At 47.4% G+C, this 26609-nt stretch overlaps 1 protein-coding gene across 6 annotated transcripts in view; it reads left to right on the top strand.

The window, feature by feature from the left end:
- GBF1 (golgi brefeldin A resistant guanine nucleotide exchange factor 1) overlaps window positions 1–26609 on the top strand; it is a 2509897-nt gene that overhangs the window by 2070710 nt on the left and 412578 nt on the right. For 3 of the 6 annotated variants that reach the window (XM_086922141.1, XM_086922142.1, XM_086922144.1), the window contains exon 33: window positions 24009–24202. In XM_086922141.1, the coding sequence (XP_086778267.1) occupies window positions 24009–24202 (194 nt within the window). Of the gene's footprint in view, window positions 1–24008; window positions 24215–26609 lie in introns of all 6 variants that reach the window. The other 3 variants (XM_086922138.1, XM_086922139.1, XM_086922140.1) reach the window with 1 other exon arrangement.

Below are 26609 nucleotides of genomic sequence, written 5' to 3'. Positions count from 1 at the left end.
TGAAACATAATAATATTTGAAAGAAAATCATGAAGTGCCTTGAGAAAGAAGTGAATGCATTTTAATGGTTTCTAAGTTAGTACAGGAAAGTAGTGAGGCCTACCATGGAGACTTATCCTGACTTGTTAGAAACAGCTATATTGACAAGGATAGCTGGAGTATATGAACAATAATGAAGGTGTAATAAATGTAGTGGATTATAGTGCAATACTATAGTGAAAGTCAAAGAATCACTATTATCAAAAGGAAATCAACCAGAGGAGACTTGGTCAGGATACCTGAGTCTATAGAGGCCAGCGAGTTATGGGGATTCGAAAATCTTCTTGTCCCTGGATTTTAGAACGGACGTTATTCTGAAAGAAAGGGGGTATTTTAGGTGAGTCAGGAAAGTGTGTAAAGAGATATAACTGAAGTATTATAATGCAGACTGCTGGTACGAGTTTTGCTGTGTGTTTGCTAACCTTAAAATGAAGTAGGAGACTGCCTCAGTGGGTTCTGTATCGGTTCAAGTCCTTCGTAGACGTAGTTGGTAGATGTATTTCTATTTTATCTTGTGTTGATAGACTAGTGCACTTCTCCGATAGGGTAAGACTGTTATGCAGATTCTGAAATGTATAGACAATGAATATGTATGAAGGCATTTGTGAGAAGTTGGCCTGATATATGATGTCTCCAATTCTGGGGGCACCGTGTATCAGTCCAAACAATCCCTTATGGTGTCAGGTTGTAAGTCCACCTTATAGACAAGCTATCCTAAGGATAGCATGAACTAAGCAGCCTTAAAGGCTTAACTCAAGAGGTTGTGTTAAGCAAGCTGTTTTACCAATCACAATCCTGTAATATCAAACGAAAGGACACCACACAAGTTATATATTATAAAAATATATGTATTTATTACTAGAATAATCCTCTATACTCTTTATGAGTCTAGAAGCACAAGCGTTTAAGCAAAAGCACAGTTAAACATATAGAAGTTGCACAATTATGGATGAGGCCCAGGGGCCACTCAAACCATATATCAAAAAAGTAGTATAAGTATCACTAATCGAACAGTGGTCAGGCCTAGGGCCTGGGGAATCGCTGGGAGCTATCGGGAATGGCAATGCTGAAGTCGGGAAAAGCCAGCGGGATTCGGTTGCAGCGCTTAAAGCACACACATGCACCAATGCAAAGTCAATGGTGCGTAAAAGTTACAAAGTTACTGTAAAAGGAGACTTCCGCTTAACCTAGAAGGACGAAACTTTAGACATATACACTAGAGGTGTGTACCAGTACAGGAGCAACGGCGTTACTGAGTTACCTCACCCACAGGAAGCGGGTGCACGAGTGCAAAGTAGTGTCGGGTTTCGTCACGCAGGTTGATGGTGCCTGAAGATAAAGATGCTGCAGGCGTCGAGTAGAGAAGTGTCCGGTGTGATCCAAGGGTGGATCGAAGATATAGATGATCTGAAAGCAGAAGGGACAGAGTCTGGGTCACTCAGCAGTGACCAGGGTGGAAGCTTGCCTCCGCTGCCACGTTGAATCATATTATGTTATGCATTGCTTCGAGCTGGCTGAAATGCTCTCTGTGAACTGAACTGTATTTATATACAATATGATGGCAAACATGATTACTATGGATTAATGTGATTTGACTCTCAATATAAATAGCATGATATGTATACAACAGTGCCATCCTGATGGAAAGACAAAAAGGAAAAACGAAAATGTAATTGTATAATGTGATTCTAAAATGTTTCTTTTTGTTCATCGCAGAGCTGTCATGACTGCAAAATTGTGTTGCCCCCGTTGTGCCCATCCCTCGTATACATGCCCTGATGAAGGTGCCGGCCTTAGATTGGGCTTGGCACCGAAACGCGCGTTGACGTGGTGAACATCTGTCCTGCTAACAATATCATATCTCTCCCTAGCAAACTGCTGAGAGGATACTGCAGGACAACCTCAGTGTATTTGTCTGCGATAGGTTGTGAGGTTTCTGGATTGTGTTAATGTGAATGAATGAATCTAATGTGTAAGTTTGGTTTAGTGGAATGAGTCTGTAAATACGAATGAAAGATGAGAGGGTGCCCAGGGGTTGTGTATTTTCCATGACTGTGAGTGTATTATTATAAGTAAGTAATAGCTTTATTCGATAAAAAACATATCATAAAAGCATTTACACATCTTTAAAAACATTTTTAACAACAATCAATGACATAAAAACATTTCATATTCAAAACAGAATATTGGGTGGGTAGGCACGTTCACTGGATTAACAGTTTTCTTGCGGTTCTTAAACGCCAAGCCCAACCCAAAAATTTTGCCATGCAAGTGGAAAAGAAGGGTCTAGCATCTGTACGTAAAATACGCAGAGCTTCCAAGTGAGAACGAGTTCCCAGACTTCTGCAGATAGGCTTCAACCACCTACGTCTCGGAGCTACATAGACGCTGCATTCGAACAACATGTGGGACACAGACTCTACCTTTAAATCGCAGAAGGGGCAATGGGGTACAGTTTGAGCGGGCGGTTTCCAAGTGGACGTGAACTCACATAATGGAAGTACCCCCAACCTGAACTTAATGTACAATGCTCTGTCCCTTGGGCTCTGAATGGTGTCTAGGTAAGGTTCCCTTAGCGGTAACTCCTTAGCTGACAAAAACAGGGCTACAGATTTACAATGGTTTGTACTTCGGGCCCTCTCACTGTCCACCCATGCCCAATAGACCTTCTTTAGCTGTTGTTTCGTGGGTGCAGATTTGTTGGACCAAGCCTCTCCTAGGCCCAATTTGTAAAGCAGCTTTTTAACCTCCCTAAGCCAGATGATCTTATGAGAACCCGGTAATGACAAAATGTCGTTTAAAGCGTCTGCGTAACTACTTAACTCCTGAACATTCCAAATTCTGGACCATAACAGGAGTGGGCGTAGTTTCGCTTGGTCGCAGATTGCCCGGGTACCTGCATCTATCAGCAATGGGATTGTTGGCGTGCTGTGGGGCAAACCCATTAGGTCTTTATGGAAGTTGTTCTCAAGGTGGGACAGAGTGTCAACTTTTTGAGTGCCCCACAACTCAGCACCGTAAAGTGCCGCGCTTACAACCCTTGCCCTATAAATATCTAGGGGGGCCCCAATAGGTTTTGATGGTGAAGCTCGCTGCTCCTTGAGCAGCGCACCTGCCACCCTTTTATGGGTAAGGAAGACTTTTTGGTGGTGTGCCTTCCAGCTCATGGTATCACTGATGCGTATACCCAGGTAATCAAATTCTTTCACGCGATCAAGTGGGACGGAATCCAGGACCGGGGGATAAACAGATTTTTTAGGCAGGTTAAGAACTAGAAACTTGGTTTTGCCTATATTTATCGCCAAGCCCCTTTCATAACAAAAGGTTTGAAAGCTGGAAAGCAGCGATTGGATGCCCATCGGTGATTTTGAAATTAAGAGTGTATCGTCCGCGAACAGAAGCGTTGGGATCTTCCTTCCAGCCAGGGTGGGTGCATCTGATGGTTGTTGTAAAAGATGCTCCACCACTCCGTTAATATATAGAGAGAACAGAGTGGGGGCAAGCACACACCCCTGGCGGACGCCTCTATCCACGGGGATACGAGGTGTTTTCTCTCCCTGTGTACCCCATCTAATTTGGGCAAAATTCCTATCGTGAAATTTTACAAGCAGCGACAGCAAATAGGGCGGAAGGCCTAACCCATCGAGGACGTTCCATAGAAACGTGCGTGGTACCAGGTCGAAGGCAGTCCGCAGGTCAATAAAGACTAGATACAGACTGCCCCCTCCCAGCACCACCACTTTCCAATAGATCATTAGAAGGCGGAACGTCTGCTCGATTGTGCCTGTTCCTGTTCTGAAGCCTGCTTGGAGATCTGACAGGATGTGATTTTCGTCTGCCCACTCGATGATCCTGCCCAATACCACCTTCCCTGCTACCTTTTGAGAAGAGTCTAATAAACTAATTGGGCGGTAGTTCGCTGGGTCGTCCCTGGACCCTTTTTTAAAAATAGGTACGACCTCAGCGCCCCTCCATGAATCGGTAAAGACTCCACCCAACATCACTTCATTCAAAAGCGAGGCAATTAATCTACTCCAAGTAGATGGATAGTTCTTAATTAGGTCTCCTGGGATTCCATCAGGTCCTGCTGCTTTGTTCGGGACAATGCACTGGATTGCTCTTTCTACTTCTAAGTTGGTAAATAGGCCATCATGGCACGGGAGGTTGATTTTAAAATCCATGGGAGGGCAAGCTACCTGGGCTGGGCCTGAGGGAGCAGAATACAGTTGCGAAAAGTGGTCAAACCATGCACCCCCTTCAATGTTACAAGTTAGCTGCTGGTCAATGGGCTTTTCCCTGGATCTTAATAGGTCCCAAAACCTCTTGGCATCCTTCCTAGTGCTGGCCTCTACTAGATCTCCCCAGAAGTTAAAATCATAAGTCTGTTTAGCTTCAGTTATGGTTTTTTTATAAAATTTTCTAGCAGCCCTGATAGCAACCGCATCTTTGGTCTTTAGTGTCTCGACAAGTTCCTTCTTGGCCTCACGACATTTTTGAGTATACCACTTGTCTGACTGTTTGGGCAATGATTTCGAGAAACCCCTTCGAGCGGTTTGGGAAACAATAAATAAGTCACTCAGCGCCAGTACAGTCTCAGTGAATAGAGGTAGGATCTTGTTATCGTTTTGGCTCAAAGTGATCATCCGGGGCTCCACCTCTTCCAAAATTGTCCCAGCTTGGGCCATCCTTGTATCATCGGCTAACACTTTTGCCCATTTTAAACGCCTGCTACAGTTTGTGGGGACCACTTCATGAGAGGATTTCCACTTATGACCGGTTAAGCCTTGCCTTCCAGCCTGCCAAGGGGATGAAATAGATAGCGATAAGGGGTTGTGATCGCTATCACCCGACACTATAACCTCCATATCTAGGTGGTATTGCCAAAGGTTGTAATTAAGCATGATGTAATCAATCCTAGACGTGTGGTCTTGTCTGTTATAAGTGTGGGCACCCATATGGTCAGATTTGGATCGGCCATTTGTCGGTCGCAAATTATGCTCCATGCACAATGCATTGATCTCTATTGCGTTTTGCGACCATTTGGGAATCGGGTCAAGATTCAAAATAGGAATACCTCTCCTGGTGTCCTCCTCAAAAGTGTCCAAGATATCTTCGCTGGCCAAGGGCTCGAAACAGCAGTTGAAATCCCCTGCAAGCATTATATAGGAATCTGCATCGCAGGCAGCCAGATTGCGGTTTAGACCTGTGGATGGTAGATGGGATGCACCGCCTTTGGCACCCCTCAGGTAGATGTTGAAGACTTCCATACTTCTTCCCCCTTTGTGCGTTACCGTTAACCACTGGAGGTCCAAAGATTGGGTGTTTCTTTCTTTTACCCTGACGCCTAAAGCAATACTAATCCATATAATAAGGCCGCCTGACGGGCGACCTTTGGACCCTTGTTCCTGGACTGCGGGGATAAAAAAGGTGGTAAATCCCACTCGATGCCTTGGCTCTAAACACCAGGTTTCCTGTAAAAGGCAGATGTGGAAGGGTTCCAGGAAGTCGTTCCATTCGGGGATGTCAAAGTTGCGACCAAGACCAGCCACATTCCAAGATAGAATTTTTAGGACAGAGTCAGCTGGTGGAGAGACCCTGGTGGGGTCAATAGGCATGGGCATAAGAGAAACAGTCACTCCCACAGGTTTTGAAGACCTCACAAGTGGCTCGATTTGCGGGAGATTGGAGGACACATAAGGGGCAAGGCAGGTAGAATCCGACTGTTCAAGAGGAGTAGGTACAGGGAGGGTCACGCAAAGCGGGTTTGGCCAATCTTCCCTGTTACAGTTTGCTATAGAGTCCAATGACGTTGCCACCCCATCAGCCCTTGCGTTGTTGGATCGTCCTACTCGGCTTGTTGCAGATTCAAGGACAGGACAATCAGTGGAATGATGCCTTTGCGAAGTTAAAAGTGCCCTTCGGGGTTGCTTGGCTGCTTGCACAGAGAGTCAATCCATCTCCTCTAAACCACCGAATCTATTATAGGTAGAGAGGCCATTCCAATGTAGAAGGGTCTCCCTGTGGCCCCTGGGCTTATTCGGCCGTTGGTGGTGCTGAACCAATGTCCAATTGTCCCCCTGATTATAACTAGGTCGGGGAGGATAGAAAAAGGATAGTAGCTTGGGTTTAACTAAGGAGTCATCATTACTGGGCCAACTACAAATGTGGTGCGCCGTGTGGGGATCTTCGAAGGTCACTACTATGCAGTCCCCCGGACTGGATTTCAGCGTTGGCCCTACCCAGGGAGTTCTGCGAACCATCAATACCCTACTTTTCCTACCATTGGGGATTGGTCTGTTAACATTTAACCAATGCATTATTTTATTTTTAAGCGACCAGTGATTTTCAAATTGGCCATTACCTAGCGTTGGAACACCCGTCAAGACAACGACATAGTCGTTTGCCTCTGGGGGAAGGTCAATGTAGCCACCTCTAAAGTTGTCTTTAGCTGTGGGGATCTGAGTTTCACTAGGAGCTGATCTAATTACTGTTTCGTGTTTGGGATGTTGCAAGTTACGTGTGGAGCCTCGTGGAGAAGGCTTTGGTTTAACGCGAGCTTGCTCCACCGTAACTGTCCTTGGTTTAGGAACAGGTTTTATAGTGGGTGGGACTGAAGAGGAAGCTAGATTGGTTAAGGGTGCGATAGGTTGTGGCATTGGGTCAGCTGCGATAATGCCCTGGTTTTCCAGACTTTTCAACCCAAGAGTGGCCAGCGCAATAATGCTCTTCTCCATTTCTAACAAGTTGTTTTCTATCCTTGATAATCTTAGGTCCAGAGGTGACAGAAGTTTTTTAAGTGTGTCCCAAACCACCTCTATAAATTCTTTATTGTTATTAATTAGCCCGTCTACTTCAAGGACCTCGTCTGTTGTGGTATTCAGGAGGGAAATGGATGGGTTTTTCCCCTGTCCCTCACTACATGACTGGGTATTAGGGGTGAACTCAGCTCCCGCATTAAGTGCTGTGATGTTGTTCTTGGGCAAATCTTTTGGAACAGCAATTTTCGCTTTTTTTCGGAAATAAGCTGAGCGAGAATTGCGTTTCCTCTTTGGTTGTTTGCCACTGGAGATATTGTGAGTCAGATTAGGGAGAGATACAATGGGAGCAGGGATGTGCATAATAAGAGGTGTCGGTGTAGTATCCTCATCTTTACTTCCTGTGACAAGTATGGAAGTAGCCGGGGTCGGTGAATGGTGGATATCTACCTGAGCGACTATACAATTTGGACGGGCTGGGCGCTCAGGGGTAACAGAGGTGGCTATGTGGCCTAGGGAGGATTTTTTGGAAAGTGCAATTACTTGGGACACTCTTCTTGCGGCATCTAGTTCTAGCGAGACCCGGGTTTGAAGCTTAGATATTTCCTCGTCTATGGCTATGTTAGTGCGGGTTATAAAGTCATCCATGGGGCCACTAACTAGTGACCCACGTTTGGAAGACTTACTACGGGTTACCCTTGGATCCATAATACTGGGGGACTGTAACGATGCTAGATCTATTTCCCCTCAGTTACTAGTTTAGCTACCAAAAATATTAAGCCAAGAGGGGTGGGCCAGTCCAGTCCTCCCAGTCCTCGAACGGCCTCAAACGGCCCGCTCTTTGCCCGGTCTTAGCCCCGGGCGCTCCCGCGCAGCGTCTCTCTCTAGTTTTTATGGGCCAAGAGCAATGGGGCGTGTTGCAGGAAGGTGGGGGCGGGGCGTTCAGGGAGAGCGGGGCCAGATGACTCAGCCTCACGCTCGCAGCCCTGAAGCCTCACACGCCCCCACAGAGCAGCCAAGCAGGAGACCACGAACCAACAGCAAACGATGAGATGAAATCCGCAGTGGGACCCGCGGAGCGGGTTCTGCAAGTCGTGGGTTAAGGCAGCCCTTAGCAGCAAATAGCTCCAGCCAGGTCAGGTCCAGCGAGCAAACAGCGTCCCACGAGGGGAGAGTCCAGGTGCCTTTTTGATTGCAGGAAGGTGGGGGCGGGGCGTTCAGGGAGAGCGGGGCCAGGTGACTCAGCCTCACGCTCGCAGCCCTGAAGCCTCACACGCCCCCACAGAGCAGCCAAGCAGGAGACCACGAACTAACAGCAAACGATGAGATGAAATTCACAGCGGGACCCGCGGAGCGGGTTCCGCAAGTCGTGGGTTAAGGCAGCCCTTAGCAGCAAATAGCTCCAGCCAGGTCAGGTCCAGCGAGCAAACAGCGTCCCACGAGGGGAGAGTCCAGGTGCCTTTTTGATTGCAGGAAGGTGGGTGTGACTCATCTGCCTACCTGACTGTGGGTAGAATCGCTGCTGGCGTTTGCTCTTTGCCGTTTGCTGCTGACATTTGGCTGCCTTCAGCCCCACGCCTCGCGGCCCCCGCTCCGCGGGCGCCGCTCGTGGTGAACGCACTCCCACCGACGCCGGATTTGCTTCTGCAGGGGGCCCTGCCACTGCCCATTGATTGTCGGGACTGCGAGGACCAGCAGGCGCAGCGCTGCTCAACCCGCCGCAGCTGGTCCTCTTCCCGCCCCTCCCGCTTGATCCTGATAAGTGGGGGCTGGGAAACTCTGCGTGGTGTGACTCATCTGCCTACCTGACTGTGGGTAGAATCGCTGCTGGCGTTTGCTCTTTGCCGTTTGCTGCTGACATTTGGCTGCCTTCAGCCCCACGCCTCGCGGCCCCCGCTCCGCGGGCGCCGCTCGTGGTGAACGCACTCCCACCGACGCCGGATTTGCTTCTGCAGGGGGCCCTGCCACTGCCCATTGATTGTCGGGACTGCGAGGACCAGCAGGCGCAGCGCTGCTCAACCCGCCGCAGCTGGTCCTCTTCCCGCCCCTCCCGGTATTTAGAGGCCGCCACTGACGCGCCAGCGGGACGCGCGCGGAGCATAGCGCGGAGCTAAGCCCGGGCAAAGGGCGGGCCCTCTGTGGCCCTCAGTGGCCGAAGTAGGCCGGGCTGGGCCAGGTCACTTACATGGACTAAGTTATTTGTATTGTGCACTCCTTGAGTCGTATTGATTGTGTTGGTTTATTTCTGGAAGATTTCGATAATTGATATTGTTTACTTATTCGCTAGAATCTATTTTTACGGTTAATTCTTCTTTTCTTTGGCGGTCCCCATTGGATTTTCTGGACTATTTGTTTTATCTTTGAGAAATATTTTTAATATTTTATATTAATCTTCTTAGAAGTCGGTATTCTTGTAGTGATATCTTGTGTGTTATATTTAAAATGTCTAAAACGTTGCGTTCTGGGAGGGAAGTTGGAGGCATATTGGCCTCACAAAAAGAGCCTGTTCGCATAAGAAATAAATCTGTGAACAATCCCCCACTGAAGGGTCAATGTCAACTATCTGATCTCTAGGATCTACCGACCCTAAATAAGGCTAATGTATCTAATAAAGCCTCCGGTGTTAAGGGCCAGGTGGTTCACACCACTGCTCTTATATCTCCCCCGTCTACCTCTGTGCTCCTTGCTGCACCACATTCAGTTTCGATGGTGCCCTCCCCTAGTGCGATTCTTGAAGGGAAGGGAGAAAGCTTGGTTAATCTAGTGGGACCTGAAGGAAATCTTACGACTTTCCCACTGCTGTCTTGCACTCCACAGATAGACAGGTCGGGTGGTGGTCTGCTGCTGCCATCATCTACCGACCGTAAAGCCTGTGGTCAATGTGCAACTATAGCCAAAGTGGAGTCTGAGGCCCCCAGTAGATCCCAGTGCGGTGCGACCCCCTCCCGGCGCTTGCTCCACAGTAGCACCCCTTCCTTATATGACCAGGATATGCCTAATTTGTTAGACGCTTCTGGGTCTTTGAGTCTTAACTTATCGGGCATATGCCACCCCCTGGAGGCATGCGAAAAACCCATTTCTGAATCCATGATTGCTCTGGAACAATTACTGGCCTCGATATTAGCTCTATTGGGGAAATTTGTTGGCAGCTCAGACTGCATCTTGGATTCAGTTACCCAAATCCTGAAGGCCTTGTTACAAAAATCAAGTGATTTGAGCAGTGCTGCCTTACCCATGACGGCACATAGCTCGCAAGGGGGTGAGATAAATAATTGTGCTAATTCGAAGGATGTGGTGTCTGCCCAATTACATACTGCAGCCAGTCCCCCTACTGTAGTGTCGAATTGCAGTAAGAATTCTGTCATAGAGATTGAGGAAGAAAATAAATCTGTGGCTGGTCTTACCGGGGTTCAAGACCTATTCCCCATTTTTACGTCTGAGAACAGAAAAGACACCTATGAGTCTAAACCTGTGGTAAGAAAAAAAAATCGGTAAAAATGGAAAAAATAAAGGGAACAAAAAGAAGCCAATTCGCAAGTACAGGAAGAAAAGGCAGCGTCAAATAATATTCCAAGATTGCTTGGCCGAAGTGGAGAGTGAAGAGGTTGGTTCAGAGGTCCGCTCATTGTCAACTAAGGCGGATGCTGAATTGAACTCCTTTCTCTCCCCACCCCCTAAGGGTGGACGCGAACTGGGTCCCTTGATATCTCAGGAGGTTTTGCTCCAACTGGGGGGTCCCTCGCAAACCCTGTCTCAACCTCCAGTGAGTGGAGACCCAAGTAATTTTCGATCCGGCCCTCTTAATCCTATGGCGTCGTCCTTTGCCTTGGCTTTGGAGACTGAGGTTGTCCCTAAAGTGGAGGACTTCCAATGTATATCCAAAGCTCCAGTGGACACGCTTGTCCTGGACTTTCTTCCTTTATTTGATGTGGACCTTCCCCTAAATAGAGCTCGGTTACTGAAGCGATTCAGTGAGAATGAAAATCTCCACCATATCCAATCTAGGGATATTGAGCTGGTTACCCTGTTTGGTGAAGTTAAGGTTTCTAGTATAAGGGTTAAATTTTACTCACCAATCATTGTAAACCTGATACTGCAGCAAGCCGAGACTTTCCAACGCACGGGTATTGATATTCTCCCGATTTTTAATTTAGGCAACATTAAGTATGCGCCCGGGGGGGCATTAGGAGGAGACAGGATTGGGGGGGTTACCGCTCCCCTTGGGGATCTGAAGATTCGGATCTCTAAGGGAAAACGCGTGGTCGTGCAAGCAAATCCACCCCCGGTGACACAGATTTCCTCTTGTATAGAGGATAATGATCGGTGGAATTGGCTGCATGGAGCCCTGACCTCAAAAATTAAAGACAACCCCAGACTATTCCAGCATCTTTAGCACTTCGTTGAAGATCGTTTCCTGGAATGCTTCAGGGATCCACAGCAGCCCGGAGAAATTTGTTTTCCTCTTTTCTGTAGGAGCTAATGTGATTTGTTTACAGGAAACTTGGTGTGTCAACATGTTGAATGTGTCTAAAGATTATTATGTCTTGGAAGTGCCTGCTGCCCCCTCCAAGAAAGGGCACGCCAGGGGGGGAATAGCCTGTTTATTGTCTAATAAATCGCAATGGAGATTCTTCCACTATATTGACTCCAGTAAACTCTTCCATGCCATAACTATAGAAAATCTGTTTAATGATGGCATTAAGTCCCCTATCGTGATTTTAAATGTTTATATTCCGCCAGAAGAACGTTTTAATGTGTTATTGAAGCGGGTATTTCGTTATGTGGATCAGATCAAAAATGTTCCATCTCCACCGGAGGTGCTGATTATGGGCGATTTGAATTGTAAGATCTCTAATGTAAGTCTGGATCTTTTTAGGAATAAGTCTAAAGAAGAGGCGCACTTTATTCCCCAAGCTCTCTTCCCCGAAAAGTCAGTGACAAATAAAAGAGGGAAGATCTTGCTAAATGAATTAGCGGCCGCCGACGGGATTATAGTAAATGGGAGATTCCCGTCGGACGTCCCTGCAAAATTTACCCATAAGTCTCCCTTTGGGTCTTCCATCTTGGATTATGTCATCACTGACTATGGTTTGTTTCCATCTATTCTTGACTTTAAAATTGTACCCACCCCTCTGAGTGATCACAGTTTATTACTTGTAACTATTTCCTTAAAAACCCTGCCTACGGCACCTTGGTCTCTTAGCGGCAGCGATGCTGCCTTCCATGCTTCCTCTGGAAGGTGTTATTGGAATGCCGCAGCCGTTAAAGGAGTGCAGGAACTTTTATCTAATACTGTTTTAGTTCTCAATGAGTGGCAAGGTAACGAAATAGTATACTTCGAAGAATTCTTGCGGAAGATTACGTCTTGTGCAAAAAGATCTTCCCGACCAATAAGAGGGGTTGAAGTTCCCAGGGCACTGTGTACCTTAAATAAGGAAATTAACAATCTTGTCCGGGAACAATACTTGGATAGAGGTATAGAACGTGGAAGAGAGATTTCAAGGCTAAAAAGGAAGAGAAGTAGACTTAAACTAAAAATAAAAAAGGCTAAGGAGGACAATATCTGGATCGATCTGCGAGAGTCGGTCGTCCATGGTAGGATTAGAGATTTCTGGGCAATAATAGGCAAGGGGTGTGGGTCCAGAGTAAGCCCCTCCCCCATTCCCATAGCGGAAGAGACATGGTCCATCTACATTCGGGACCTTTATGCAGGGAATGGTATCTCTTCTGATGATTCCCAAGGTAGTGTTTTCACTATGGCGCAGGATGCGGATGGCCTTTCGAACTTTCCTCTAGCAAAGGAAATCGAGACGGCCATAAAAAACATGCGCACATCTGGGGCAATGGGACCTGACGAACTCCCCATGACGATCCTTAAACAGGACCCGCTCGGGTGGAGTAAAATACTGTATCCCCTGTTTAAGGTATGTTTTTTGTCGAAAAGGGTTCCTGCCTCGTGGAGGGGGAGTATTCTGGTCCCAATCTTCAAGAAGGGAATTAGGGACTGCCCAAGTAACTATCGTTTGATTGCGCTCCTCGACTCAATCGGGAAGGTCTTTGCGAAATGCCTTCTAGGATTTCTTTCCGCTTGGGTTGAGGAGAACAATATCCTGCCGTTTGCTCAGACTGGGTTCCGTAGGAATCACGGAACCCTGGATAACCTTACTGCTCTACAGGTAGTTACGGACAAATACGTACAGGTGAGGCGGGGGACGGTGTATGCAGCTTTTATTGATTTCTCCACTGCGTTCGATAAAGTGGATCGCGGAACGCTCTGGAGAAAATTGGCTGCGCTCGGTCTCCCGTCTCACCTGCTGGAGCTGGTGCGGGCTCTCCACACAGAGACCTGGTGTAGGGTCCTGTTGGGGGGAGAAGGGGGGCTTTCTGACCCAATTCCATCGAGTAATGGCCTCAAACAAGGCTGTTTACTGGCTCCCCTCCTATTTTCTTTATATACGGCTGATTTGCCTGCCTCCTTGTCAGCCACTGAGGGTATCGCCCCCTTGCTGGGGGGGAGCCCTGTATCTTGTCTGATGTATGCCGATGATGTCCTCATTCTTGACTTAACGCCTAAAGGTCTTGCAAATCGGCTGCATGCCCTCCATAGTTATGCGGTGGCTCATTGTATGAAGATTAATATAACTAAGAGTAAAGTTATGTGTATAGTAGGAAAAAAGAGGTGTCGAGCTGCAGATTTTGGTTGGAGTATCGGGGGGCAAAAATTGGAGGTTGTAAAGTCATATATTTTTTTGGGGAAAATTGTCACGGCTAATCTGAGTGAGAAGCTCCATATAGAGCATTGTTCTCGCAAAGCTCTTGCCTATGGCAAAGGATTAAACTCACTTTACCACGCAACGGGGAAACGGCACTTTCAGATTTTATTGGAGGTGTTTAGATCTAAAATCCCCGCGACAATTTTGTATGGTATAGAGTTAATAGAGTTGAAAAAGTGGGACTTTTGCCATAGGATCGAGGGGAAACTTTTAAGATCTCTCTCCTCATTAAACTCTGCCTGCTCTCTGGCCGCCTGCAGGCTTGAATTTGGTCTAAAGAGCAGTTGGGCACAGGGCCTTTGTGCCCTAGTTAGATGGGTGGCCTGTCTTGCAAGAGCGGAAGCTGGGACATTGAGAGCACTCATTAAAAGTGAATTACTAGGTAATTTCAAGGAGTTCTCCCAACTTGTCTGTAATTTCAGAAAAGCCGTAACTCTTCTAAAATTAGACGAAAAGTCCCTTTTTGTATATTCCCCTACTCAGCTAAAACTTGTGCTAAAAGCAGCCTCCTGGGATCTATGCTTTCAATCGGATAAAAAACTAATCCATGGGAAAAGGAATGTACATATCCTTCTCGATACTTATCTGATGAAGCAGCCACAATTCTACGTGCGATGGTCCCTTCCACATGGCATACGTAGATTTTGGTTCCTGCTGCGATACGATTTAATTCCGTTAAACCTCTTGTTGTCCAAATGGTACGGCTCCACCTCTTTATGTAACCTATGTCATCTAAATACCCAGGACTGTATGCATGTTTTACTGATTTGCCCGGCGTTATGTGAATTGCGCTCTAGATGGATAAAAGTTATTTGTCTCCGTCTGGGCATTCTAACTCTGAATGATTTTCTCCATGCACTTTATTGTCCCCCAAACGAAATGTTCTGCTCCTACATTTTTAATTTCTTCAAAAGTTTTTTAGCTATTTATTAATAACCAATGGAGACGCCTTTTTTGATGTGCCAAATCCTATACTGCTCTGGTGTGTGAATTAGTCTATATGAAATTTATGTGCGTGTTGGTGGATACTTTTGCAGTTGTATTGTTCTGTATTTTATTTCCGTATATTGTATGTGGCCCTCTGCCGAGAGCCAGAACATAATAAATAAAATTGAATTGAATTGAAGGTGGGGGTGGGGCGTTCAGGGAGAGCGGGGCCAGGTGACTCAGCCTCACGCTCGCAGCCCTGAAGCCTCACACGCCCCCACAGAGCAGCCAGGCAGGAGACCACGAACCAACAGCAAACGATGAGATGAAATCTGCAGCGGGACCCGCGGAGCGGGTTCCGCAAGTCGTGGGTTAAGGCAGCCCTTAGCAGCAAATAGCTCCAGCCAGGTCAGGTCCAGCGAGCAAACAGCGTCCCCACAGAGTGTATTATTATGTTATGTATATATTTAAATGATGATGTTTTTGGATACTTTTTTCATCACTTTTATATCTTGAAAACTGAAAATAAAATATATTTATTCTGAAGCTGTGTGGAAAATTTAAATGTGTAGGCCGTGACAAGTGAGCTCTAAGCTGTGCATGTTATTATTGTAGGACTCTTTATGAGCCTTTAAATTGAAACATATAGGGCAGACGTTCCGTTTTCGGTTTTGGATTCATTACTCCCCTGCTAGTCTGCCCTTCGTCTGCTCCAGGGGGCCCCGAATTATATTGGTGACTAATCCTGGTTCTGACCCATTTGTCTGCCCTCTTACCCAATTCTTGTGGAGAGGTCAGATCTGAGTCCACCAGGTACTGGTGTAAAAGCTGGTTCTGACAATTACTTAGGATCTGCTCCCTCATAATCAAATTATACAATCCTGTAAAGTCATGTACTTTGCTGCCATGTAGCCAACCTTCCAGAGCCTTAGTAGCACAATCTACAAAATCAGTCCAGTCCTGTGTCTGTTTCTTCTGGGTATCTCTGAACTTTAAACTATATTGTTCAGTGGTTAGGCCAAACCCATCTATCAGAGCACTCTTCAGGACAGTGTAATTTTTAGCATCCTCAGGTCTAACTGAGGAGCTTATCTCTCCCTTTCTCCGAAAAGGAGTACCATAAGATAGCTGCCCACTGTTCTTGAGGAACCTGCTGTACCATGCAGGCTCTCTCCAGAGCAGTCATCCATTTGTGGATGTCATCCCCTTCCTTGTAGGGGGGCACAATCTTTGTCAGGTTTCTAGTATCATAGGACCTGTCTTTCTCTCTAGGAATTATGTTGCTGCCACCAGTGGAATCTAATCCACTCAATTTTTGTTCCATTGCTAAAGCAAGTTTAGCTTGGACCAAGGCTGCCTCTTCCCTCTCTATCTGGAGTTGGACAGCCCTCATTCTGGCCTTATGCTCTCTTCTCTGGGGGGAACCCATTCCCCTTTGAGATTCTCTTGGGGCACTAGAAATGTGAGAATCCCTTGAGGGAGATCTCAACCTTCTATTGCCTGGAACAATTCTAGTATGTACTATGGGGAGGTGCTGGCCCTCTCCATTTCCAAGTAGGTCCAAGTTGGCTTGGCTAAGCCTCCCCACATGTACCTGGATATCCCCTTGATGATGATCTGACTCATTACCATCTGATTCTGGGTCCACCTCATCTTCTGGGGTGCTATTTCATTCTCTGGGGGAGTCACTCCATCTCCTGACCCTAAGGGAGCTACACTAGCTTTCTCAAGGTCATCCTTCTTCAGGATGGCTATCAGGTTGAGAATGGTAGGGTTGTGACCCTTTTTCAGCCCCTTTGAAGTGCACAAGGCACTCAAGTCTCTGTGGCTGAGGTGGTCATAGCTGGAAGGTGCCTTGGTAAGGTCAACCTTCACAGGTAGAGAGCTAGAAGCTTCACCTGTGCCAGACATGACTGCTAGTGAGGTGTAAGTGGTGCACTTACCTACACTAAGTGTTTTCCTACAGTACCTTGCTAGTGAGTTGTAGGCAGGGTGTGCTAACCCCTTTGATCTACAACTACTAATTTCAGTAGAACTTAAATATGCTAAGCTTTGTTTATATGTACCTAAGGTACTTGATGTGATCTTTCAATTTAATAAAAAGATTGCAATGGTAAAACAGCAAGCTCAAATCCGCACCGCTGCGCACCAATGTGAGAAGTTGGCCTGATATATGATGTCTCCAATTCTGGGGGCACCTTGTATCAGTCCAAACAATCCCTTATGGTGTCAGGTTGTAAGTCAACCTTATAGACAAGCTATCCTAAGGGTAGCATGGACTAAGAAGCCTTAAAGGCTTAACTCAAAAGGTCGTGTTAAGCAAGCTGTTTTACCAATCACAATCCTGTAATATCAAATGAAAGGACACCACACAAGTTATATATTATAAAAAATATATGTAATTATTACTAGAATAATCCTCTATACTCTTTATGAGTCTAGAAGCACAAGCGTTTAAACAAAAGCACAGTTAAACATATAGAAGTTGCACAATTCTGGATGAGGCCCAGGGGCCACTCAAACCATATATCAAAAAAGTGGTATAAGTATCATTAATCGAACAGTGGTCAGGCCTAGGGCCTGGGGAATCGCTGGGAGCTATCGGGACTAGCAATGCTGAAGTCGGGAAAAGCCCGCGGGATTCGGGTGCAGCGCTTAAAGCACATACGTGCACCAATGCAAAGTCAATGGTGCGTAAAAGTTACAAAGTTACTGTCAAAGGAGACTTCCGCTTAACTTAGAAGGACGAAACTTTAGACATATACACTAGAGGTGTGTACCAGTACAGGAGCACCGGCGTTGCTGAGTTACCTCACCCACAGGAAGCGGGTGCAAAGTAGTGTTGGGTTTTGTCATGCAGGTTGATGGTGCCTGAAGATGAAGATGCTGCAGGCGTTGAGAAGAGAAGTGTCCGGTGTGATCCAAGGGTGGATCGAAGATATAGATGATCTGAAAGCAGAGGGGACAGAGTCTGGGTCACTCAGCAGTGACCAGGGTGGAACCAGGAAGGAACCAGGCAATGTCTGGCGCAATCAGGTCGATGTCGTGAAGCTTGTCTCCGCTGCCATGTGGACTCTGGGGCACCGAGGATGTCCAGGAGTGGACCACGAGCTGTCCCACGAAGGCTCTCGCTGTCGGCGGTGTCGGGTTCCGGATTGGAGCAAACAACCCTTGGCAAGCGCAACCCACGCAGGATTCGAAGATCGCTTAATACTCGAACCAGGAGGGTCAGAGCGGGTGCTCCTTTTCAGGGGAGCGAGGGCAAGTCTAGAGCAACCAAGCTCACAGGTTAGATTTCAAAGTTCGTCGGTACTGGGGCCGCTAGCCAACGGGCAAGCGACCGGACCAACGCGTTGAGCCTAAAGATGTAGAAGGCCCCCACGCAGCACTCGGTGAGTGTAGAGGGGTGAGCTTCGGTGCAAGTGTGGCTCAGGGCTGGGGCTTCTCAAACCCCAATGCACAGCTTCGAGGGGGTCTCGGATGCTGCTCGTCAGCGCCTCATGGTCTTTCCAAGATGGCCGGCCCCACGCTTCAGGTCGCCTCCACGGGTCTCAGCTCTGCAGGGACTGTGGATCGGGCTGTTAGAAGGCAGGCACGCTGGGTCTTGTCGATCTCTGTCGCTCGAGTTCCGGCGAGAACTGCAACAAAGCAAACGTCGAGGTGCTGGATGGTGCCTGTTTGCACAGGGTGGTCACTCCTTGACCACAAGGGAGATTCTTCAGTCTTCTACGTCGAGTAGGATGTCGAAGGGTCCAGAGTTTCGTTTCATAAGTTTGTCAGGATAATCTGAGTGCGTTGGCACTGCTCCCATTCTTATACCAATCTAGGTGGCTGGATTACCTGCTAGGTCCCTCCTATGGGTGGGACCCAGGAAGGCGGTGGTTACACCCCTTTCCCTTTGTCCAGGGTCGCGCTGGGAATGGGGCTGGTGTGCCCCAGAACCGGTTTGACCGGATTATGCAAGGGCAAGCCTTGTGCGCCCCAGGCACTGTCTAGTTTCAATCAGCCCTCCCTGCCCCAATACACTATCTCCTGTCTGGGGTGGTGTAGCACCTTCCCGCGACAGGAAACCCTTTGTCCAGGCCTCCTCTGCCAAGTTTCGGTCAGCAGCAGGAGGTCAGACTTGTGTCGGTGGCAGCAGCATCCATTTTGTGATGCTGAGGCTCTGGTTAGGATTAACCGCGTTTTAGCAAAGTAACATGTCTTCTCCCTCTAGAAGGGTGGAATGCTATCCCCGTAGACAGGATTGTCGAGGGGATAGTATTCCAAATCGTATGACACCTTACACGACATGTTTTGATAAAGCCAAACCAAAGTTAGCATATAACCGCGATGGATTATAATGCACTTAAGAGTATATGGTATGGCATTATCCCGGAACAGCTAAGGGAGTTGTTCCCGACAGCTGCAGACAGGCTCATCTCATGCTGGAGCACCATCTCACGTAAAACCAAGCACTCTGCCTCCAGGATTGATAAGGCCTGCCACTATATCTAAGCAAGGGGTGATTACACTAACTTGCCCCAGCTGAGTGATCAGCCAGTTGTGTCAATTTAAGAACCAGCCAGGGGTGGCAGAAGCTATGCTGCAGCTCCTGGTAGGCCTTGGATGCACCTATGCCCTTGGCACCTATAGTGCACTATATAGGGGCTGACAAGGTGTCCAGTACCAATTTGGTTATGCACCTAGGGTGCATGGAGTCCATTTTAAGGAGAGAGCAGATAGCCTGGGGCCCTGATTAGCAGGGAACCAGGCCAACTAAGTCGAAAACCAGCTAAACACAAGGCAAAAAATCTGGGGTAACCATAGTCAGGTGTCCACCTTCCTACAGCATTCACTCTTCATAACGCCCAATTGCTCTATTATCTAATCAGGCTCTCTAGTTGCTATATACATGGGGAGGTTGCCCAACATGTATCTAAGAAAAAAGAGGGAAAAGAGAGTGTTACCTTTTAGAGAATGGGTGCCCATCAGGAATGGTCTTCAGATTAGTGTTGCTGATTTTGGAGGACCGTTAGTGTGTGGAGAATTTGATAATTTTTCCTGTAGATAGAAAATTCAGCGAGTTTTAGTGTGGTGACTGGGCTTAGTTTCAATGCATTTGGGAATGGATAAGCGCTCAAGTTGTGGTGAGAACAATCGTGCGGCATAAAGCAGCATGCGTGGAAGGTAAAATATTTGTGTTGATTATCCCAGGAACGGAACCTGGCAGAGGCGAATAACAGGGAATCATAATAGCTCGCGTTATTGGGCTCAGGAATGAGAGGTATTTTTGACAATATCGGACGTTGCACATCGGTGATAGTACAGATAAATGGGGAGTATCAAGCAGTTATGTCCAAAAGAGAAATATTCGTAGTGGTCGCATAGCGCCTTTAGACTATAATCGTTTAAGTTAATTGCGCGGATAACATGAGCGGACCATGTACATAAAACAGAGCACGGCAGGAGCAAGTAGCGTGATATCGCTAGCGGCGGGGAACTTATTAGCTTTAATGATTTTCAACGATGTTTAATTGTATGTACATTGCAGTACACACGAAAGGGTAGCCTACGGTGACAAGGCGTTTAATACTGTTCAGGTTCACCGGCAAAAAGTATGGGCTACCAGGGGTGAAGGCTATAGCGCAAGGGGATTCTTACTGTTAAATATGTCTCTAATGGCGATAACGTCTATCCGGGCCAAGATGTGGTATCAGCTTACTAGATGTTGTATGTGGAGCCTCCTTATATTGAGGCTTCAAGGTATCGGGAGAGTTAAACGGTCATGTGATCCACATGACTGTGGATATGAAGGAAAGGCTGCAGAACGATGATATAATGTATAATGGAGCCAAAAAATGATGAATAAAGTGCAATGCAATGGATGGTAATATTGTCGCTCTGTTAGTTAAGGGATAGTGGTAACTCTAAAAGATGGTTGCGGCAGTCCAACAAAATATCGAACGATAATAGAGGTGAAATAATAATGTTTGAAATATGCAGATGTTATGGTAGCCATACTAAGTGTAGACGATTAATAGTATGCGCTAGCTAGAAATGCGGGAACATGGGAGGGGAAAGGGGTTTTTAAGGACTCAGTTGTCTAAGGAATAGCTAAACAGGGTTTTTTTTATTATTGGACTTAAAAGAGGGGTGCAGGATATTGAGAACTAACAGGGGCCTATCAGGTGATCACATTTTCCCAGGGTATGTCATTATTGAGTCCCCTTTTGAAACTGTCCAAACGGAAAATCCAATAAACCTCTTGTTTTTTTCGGGTACTGGTGAAATTCACGTCAGAACATTTTATTTTTTCTAAAATACGGCAACTCAAATCATCTGGGCTGTGATTACATTTGAGGAAGTGTTTGGTTAGAGGTGCCGACAGTTTGGCTGTCCTGATGGATGAACGATGTCCAGCGATCCGTATATGAATGGCTCTTGCTGTTTCACCCACATATGCAAGGTTGCACGGGCACAGAACCAGATATATATAAATCTTTCATCTAAGCCTCTTTCCTCTCTGTCCATCCGGACAAAGTTGTTCTGAGGACTTGTCCTCCTTTTCTACCCAAGGTGGTTACTAACTTTCACATCGGACAGTCCATTACCTTGCCCATCTTCTTTCCGCCTCCGCATCCCTCGACAGAGAGGCTCCACCTTCTGGACCCATAACGTGTGCTCTCTTTTTACCTGAACCACACACAACAGTTCCGGGTGGACAACCAACTCTTTGTTGGCTAGGTGGGCGCTAAGAAGGGACGGGCAGTGCACAAGCAGACCATCTCTCGGTGGGTCGTTTTGTGCATCAAGATCTGTTATTCCTTGGCTAAAAAGGAACCTCCTGTGGGTCTGCGCGCCCCTTTCACTCGGGCCACGGCGGCTACTACTGCCCTGGGTAGGGGAGTCCCTTTGCAGGACATTTCTCAGGCAGCTACGTGGGCCTCGCTGCACACGTTTGCCAAGCATTACTGCCTGGACAGTCAAGTCCGGAGAGACGGCTTCTTTGGCCGTTCAGTTCTCCAGGACTTCCGGGTGTGATTTCGGTTTGCAGACCCACCACTGAGGTTGGTTTTGCTGGGGTATCTATTCTAAGGTAAGGAATCTAACACTAACGTGTTTCTTTCAGATGCACAAGTTACTTCCCTTCGGTAACAATATATCTGTAAGAAACATTAGTTAGTGTTAGATTCCTTACGGCCCCACCCATCCCTTCCGTTCTGCAAATCGATATCTAGGGTTAAGCTATTTCCCTTTGAGGGCCCTAGTTTCATGGCACCAGTGTCACTTTCTTACATGGCTCTGCGTTCCTGGCGTGGGAAGCTATGTACAGAACTGACATCAGCGCGCAAGGGCATCTTCTAAGTACTCCAGCGACGTCATTCCGGCGATCAGAACGCTGACGACAGACGCGGAGCTAGAGGACTACGCCTACCAACGGGCAGGGGTACTGCTGGCAAAATACTTTCCGGATCCAGTCTTACGCCTAGGGATATTCTAAGGTAAGTAATCTAACACTAACTAATGTTTCTTTAAGATATATCGTTACCGAAGGTAAGTAACTTGTGCATCTGTGAGAGGTGGAGATCGGAGTACTCTTTCAATTGAAATCCAAATTCCACATTAACCTGGTGGTGCTCTGTCCGATCGGATTGCCATTGAAAGCCTTTCTGCCCTCCATCAGTTGATGGCTGATATAATTGTTCACAGGCAACACCACTGCCATGTGGTACTGAAACAAACAGGGCGAAGTGGGGTTGTGGACCCTTTGTCATGAGACCCAGCATCTCTGGACATGGATGGAACAGCAGGCCATATCACTGGTGGTTCAACAAGTGATGGGTTGTCTGAACGCCAGAGCGGACATTCCCAGCTGAAGTTGCCTAGCGGATCACAAATGGTGTTTACACCCAAAGATGGCTCAACGTCTCTTTCAGCACTGTGGAGAGCCTTGGTTAGATCTGTTTCCATCCACCGAGAATGTGCAATATCAACAGTTTGGTTCGCGGGAGTTTCCAAGGTGGCACTCGCTTGGAGACGCTTTTTGTCTTGAGTGGAGCTCGGGCCTCCTGTACTTCTTTCCACCCATATCACTCCTACCCAGGGTTCTCAAGAAGATCAAAAGTGACTGGGCCCAACTTATCCTTGTGGCTCCGTACAGAGTCTGGAGAGTCCACTATCCTGAGCTACTGAGCATGGCAGTCCATCCTCCGATCTGTATACCTCTTTGGGAAGATCTTCTGTCACAGGGGAGGGTTCTCCAATCGAACATGTCTACTTTCTACCTTCCTACGTGAGGTTGAGCCTCAACAGTTGACAGCTTTTAACCTTCCTTCCAAAGTCTGTAATTTCATCTTCGCAGCTAGGCGTCTCTCCACCAAGACAGCATACGCTTGCCATTGGAAAAATATTGTAGCATGGTTTGCAAAGTAATCCAGTGATTCCCTTTCTGCCCCTCTTTCTGAATTTCTGCTTTTTGTTCTTTTTCTTACCCAGCAGTGCTCTGCTCACGGCACGATTAAGGGCTACCAATCTGCCTTTTCTGGCTTCATGCAGTTGCCTGATCAACCCTCTTTATTCAAGTCTCCTATTGTACATAGGTTCCTCAAGGGTCTTTCTCATCTCTTCCCTCCTTCACCATTCATTATGCCTCAGTGGAACCTTAATTTGTTTTTGACTTTTTTGATGTGTGCTCCTTTTGAGCCCCTCAGGCTTCTTAACTTGAAAACAGCTTACCTTGTGGAAAGTACATCTGCCCGCTGAGTAAGTGAGCTCCAGACCTTATCATCCTAATCGCTTTACCTCTCAGTCTATTCTGACTAAGTGGTGCTTCTCTCAAAGGTCTCCTTTCTACCAAAAGTGTTCACCGATTTTCATGTTGACAATTCTGTCTCCTTCCCTAACTTTTATACTCCTCCATATCCCTCGAAAGAAGAGGAGTGACTCCACCATCTGGATCTGGACCAAAAAGATTGCTGTTGTTCTACCTTGACTGCACACAAGAGTTCTGGGTGGACAACCAACTCTTCGTGGGGTATGTTTGTGCAAAGAAAGGTCAGGCAGTGCAGAAGCGGATCATCTCTAGATGGGACGTGCTCTGCATCAACATCTGCTATGCACTGGCCAAGAAGAAGCATCCTCAAGGTTAGCGGGCTCCTTCCAACAGGGCTGAAGTGGCCACTGCAGTAACATCATGATGGTTTTGACCCCTTATCGACCTGGAACAACTATTGAAAAAGTTTTGAGATGCACTCAACTGCCTGGAATATTCAAAAAATGAGGCATCCTCAGGTAGATTGAGCATACACCAGAAAGATTTTTGCTGAAGATGAGTAATTTTTTCATTTCACTTGTGTTGTGGAGATAAATGCTACGGGGTTCTCTATGCAAAGGTAGATGTGTCTCCTAATGTTGAATTCGGAGTATAGCTGTTTTAGCTTAGAATGTTAATAATTTACAGTTGTAGCATTTGTTTCGTTTTGGAAAGCATGACGACTAATGCCACAGATACTTGATTGTTTTTCTTCCTAAGGGAACAAGTCTCAGGAGAAGAGGCAGAGGAACCAAAAATATGATAGCAAGTCAAATCGCTTTAAGAAGAAAGCAAAGGATAAAGATGTTGTGGTTAGACATTCAAGTGCGTCTTACCAGCGACAGTCCCGTTCCCACAGCGAAGATGAGGAAGATGAGACTGTTCCTGCCAGCTACCACACTGTGTCTTTACAGGTTAGTCAAGACGTAAGTATAGCAGTCTTTCGTCCTCCTCCTATATGTCCTTTTAACATACATTATTGATTCCCAGTCCTGAAGTGTAAGCATCTGCTGTATCCATATAGCTTGTAAAGGCAATTTTTTGGGCTCGCGCCTGTAGGAGAGTATGGTCTGCAATCCTATGGTCACCCCAGATTTTTGCTTTTTGCTTCACTGGTTTACGACTTTCCTTGGCTGTGGGCCTGCTAATCAGACCCACAGCCTAGCTGTTCTCTCTCTAAATTGAGATCCATGTACTTTAGGTGCATTTACCAATTGGTATTGGATCACTCTTGTAAGTCCTTGTACAGTGTACCATAGGTACCCAGGGCATAAGTGCACCCAAGGCCTACCAGGGGCTGCAGCATGTATTGTGCCACTCCTGGCTGGCCATCTAAACAGACACAACTGGCTGGTAACACAGCTGTGGCAAGGTGGTGTAATCACCCTTTGCTTTAGATATAGTATATGTATGAAGGTGGATATCTGACTATGGTTACCCCCAAACTTTTTGCCTGGTGTTTAGCTGGTTTTTGACTTAGTTGGCCTGGGATCCTGCTATTCAGGGCCCCAGGCTAATTTCTCTCTCCTTAAAATGGACTCCATGTACCCTAGGTACATACACAATTGGAACTGGTTCACCTTATAGGCCCCTGTAACAGCGTACCATAGGTACCCAGGGCATAGGTGTTTCCAAGGCCTACCAGGGGCTGCAGCATGTATTGTGCCACCCCTGGCCTGGCCTCCATATTTGACACAACTGGCTGATCACTGAGCTGGGGTAAATTGGTGTAATCACCTTTTACTTAGATATAGTATCCCTATATCTAACCCTAACTGGACACATGTTAACCTATAAGCCACTCCTATGGAAGGCCTCAGCAATCCTTTAGGCAGAGTGCTTGGTTTCATGTGAGATGGTGCTCTAGCATGAGCTGAGCCTGTCTGCAGCTGTCGGGAACAACTCCCTTAGCTGTTCCGGGATATTGCCATACCATATACTCTTAAGTGCATTATAATCCTCGCGGTTATATGCTAACTTTGGTTTGGCTTTATCAAAACATGTCGAGTAAGGTGTCATACGATTTGGAATACTATCCCCTCGACAGTTCTGTCGACGGGGATAGCATTCCACCCTTCTAGAGGGACACGACATGTACATAACCTGAACCCCGGTTAAAGTTAAACTCGAGCCTCAGCATCACAAAATGGATGCGGCCACCACAGACACAAGTCTGACCTCCTGCTGCTGGGAGTCCTTCCAGCGAGGGAGGCTTGGACAAAGGGTTTCCTGCCTTGGGAGGTGCGAGCACCACCCCAGACAGGATTTTGTGTATTGGGTAGGACAGGGCTGAATAGATTGAGACATGCCTGGGGCACACAAGGTGTCCCCGTGCATAAGCCCGTCCAAACCGGTGCTGGGGCTTTCCAGCCCCAGTCCTGGCGCGTAGCTGGACAAAGGAAAGGGGGTGTAACCGCCCCCCTTCCTGGTCCCACCCAGAGGAGGGGCCTAGCAGGTGATCCACCCCTCAGATTGGGAATAAGAGTGGGAGCAGTGCCATAGCAATTGAGATCATCCTGAAATCAACTTGAAACAAAGAAGAAGACTGGACTTCGACATTCTGCTGCACAGAAGACTGAAGAGTATCTCCCTTGTGGCCTAGGAGTGGCCACCCTGTGAACACAGGTACCATCCATCAACTCGACGTCTTCTTTGCCGCCGCCACCTGCCGGAGCCAGAGCCCGACGAGACCCAGACTCCCAGACATCTTAGAGCCAGATTCACAGTCCCTGCAAAGAAGAGACCCGTGGAGGCACCGAGAGACGTGGGACCGGACATTTCGAAAGACCCCCGAGAAGCTGACTGCGCAGCACCCGAGGCACCCTCGATGCTGTGCTTTGGGGTTTGAGAAGGCCCACCACCGAACAGCATTTTCACCGAAGATCAGCCCTCCAGCATCTCCACGATCTGCGCGGGGCCCTTTTGCATCTTGCCACTCGACGCGCCATTCCGGTCACGTGCCACGTGGCTAGCGGCCATCTTGGCGACGAAATCCGAAATCAACACTGCGGGTCTGGTTGCTCCAGACTTGCCCTCACTCCTGTAAAAAGGAGCACCCGCTCTGACCTTGCTGGTCCGAGTGATAAGCTTTCTTCACTTCCTGCATGGCTTGCATTAGCCAAGGCCTGTTTGCTCCAATCAAGTTGCCGACACCGCCATCAGCTAGAGCCTTCGTGGGACAGCTCGTGATTGACTCCTGGACGTCCTCGACCCCTTCGTGTCCACGTGGCTGAGGAGACAAGCTGCACCTCATCGCCTGTTTGCACCCGACACCGCCTGGTTCCATCCTGGTTCCTCGGTAGTCACTGGCTAGTGACTTTG

The sequence above is a fragment of the Lissotriton vulgaris genome, chromosome 5, assembly GCF_964263255.1.
Source record: "Lissotriton vulgaris chromosome 5, aLisVul1.2, whole genome shotgun sequence".
Classification (NCBI taxonomy): Eukaryota; Metazoa; Chordata; class Amphibia; order Caudata; family Salamandridae; genus Lissotriton; species Lissotriton vulgaris.
This window is presented reverse-complemented; position numbering and strand designations above follow the sequence as displayed.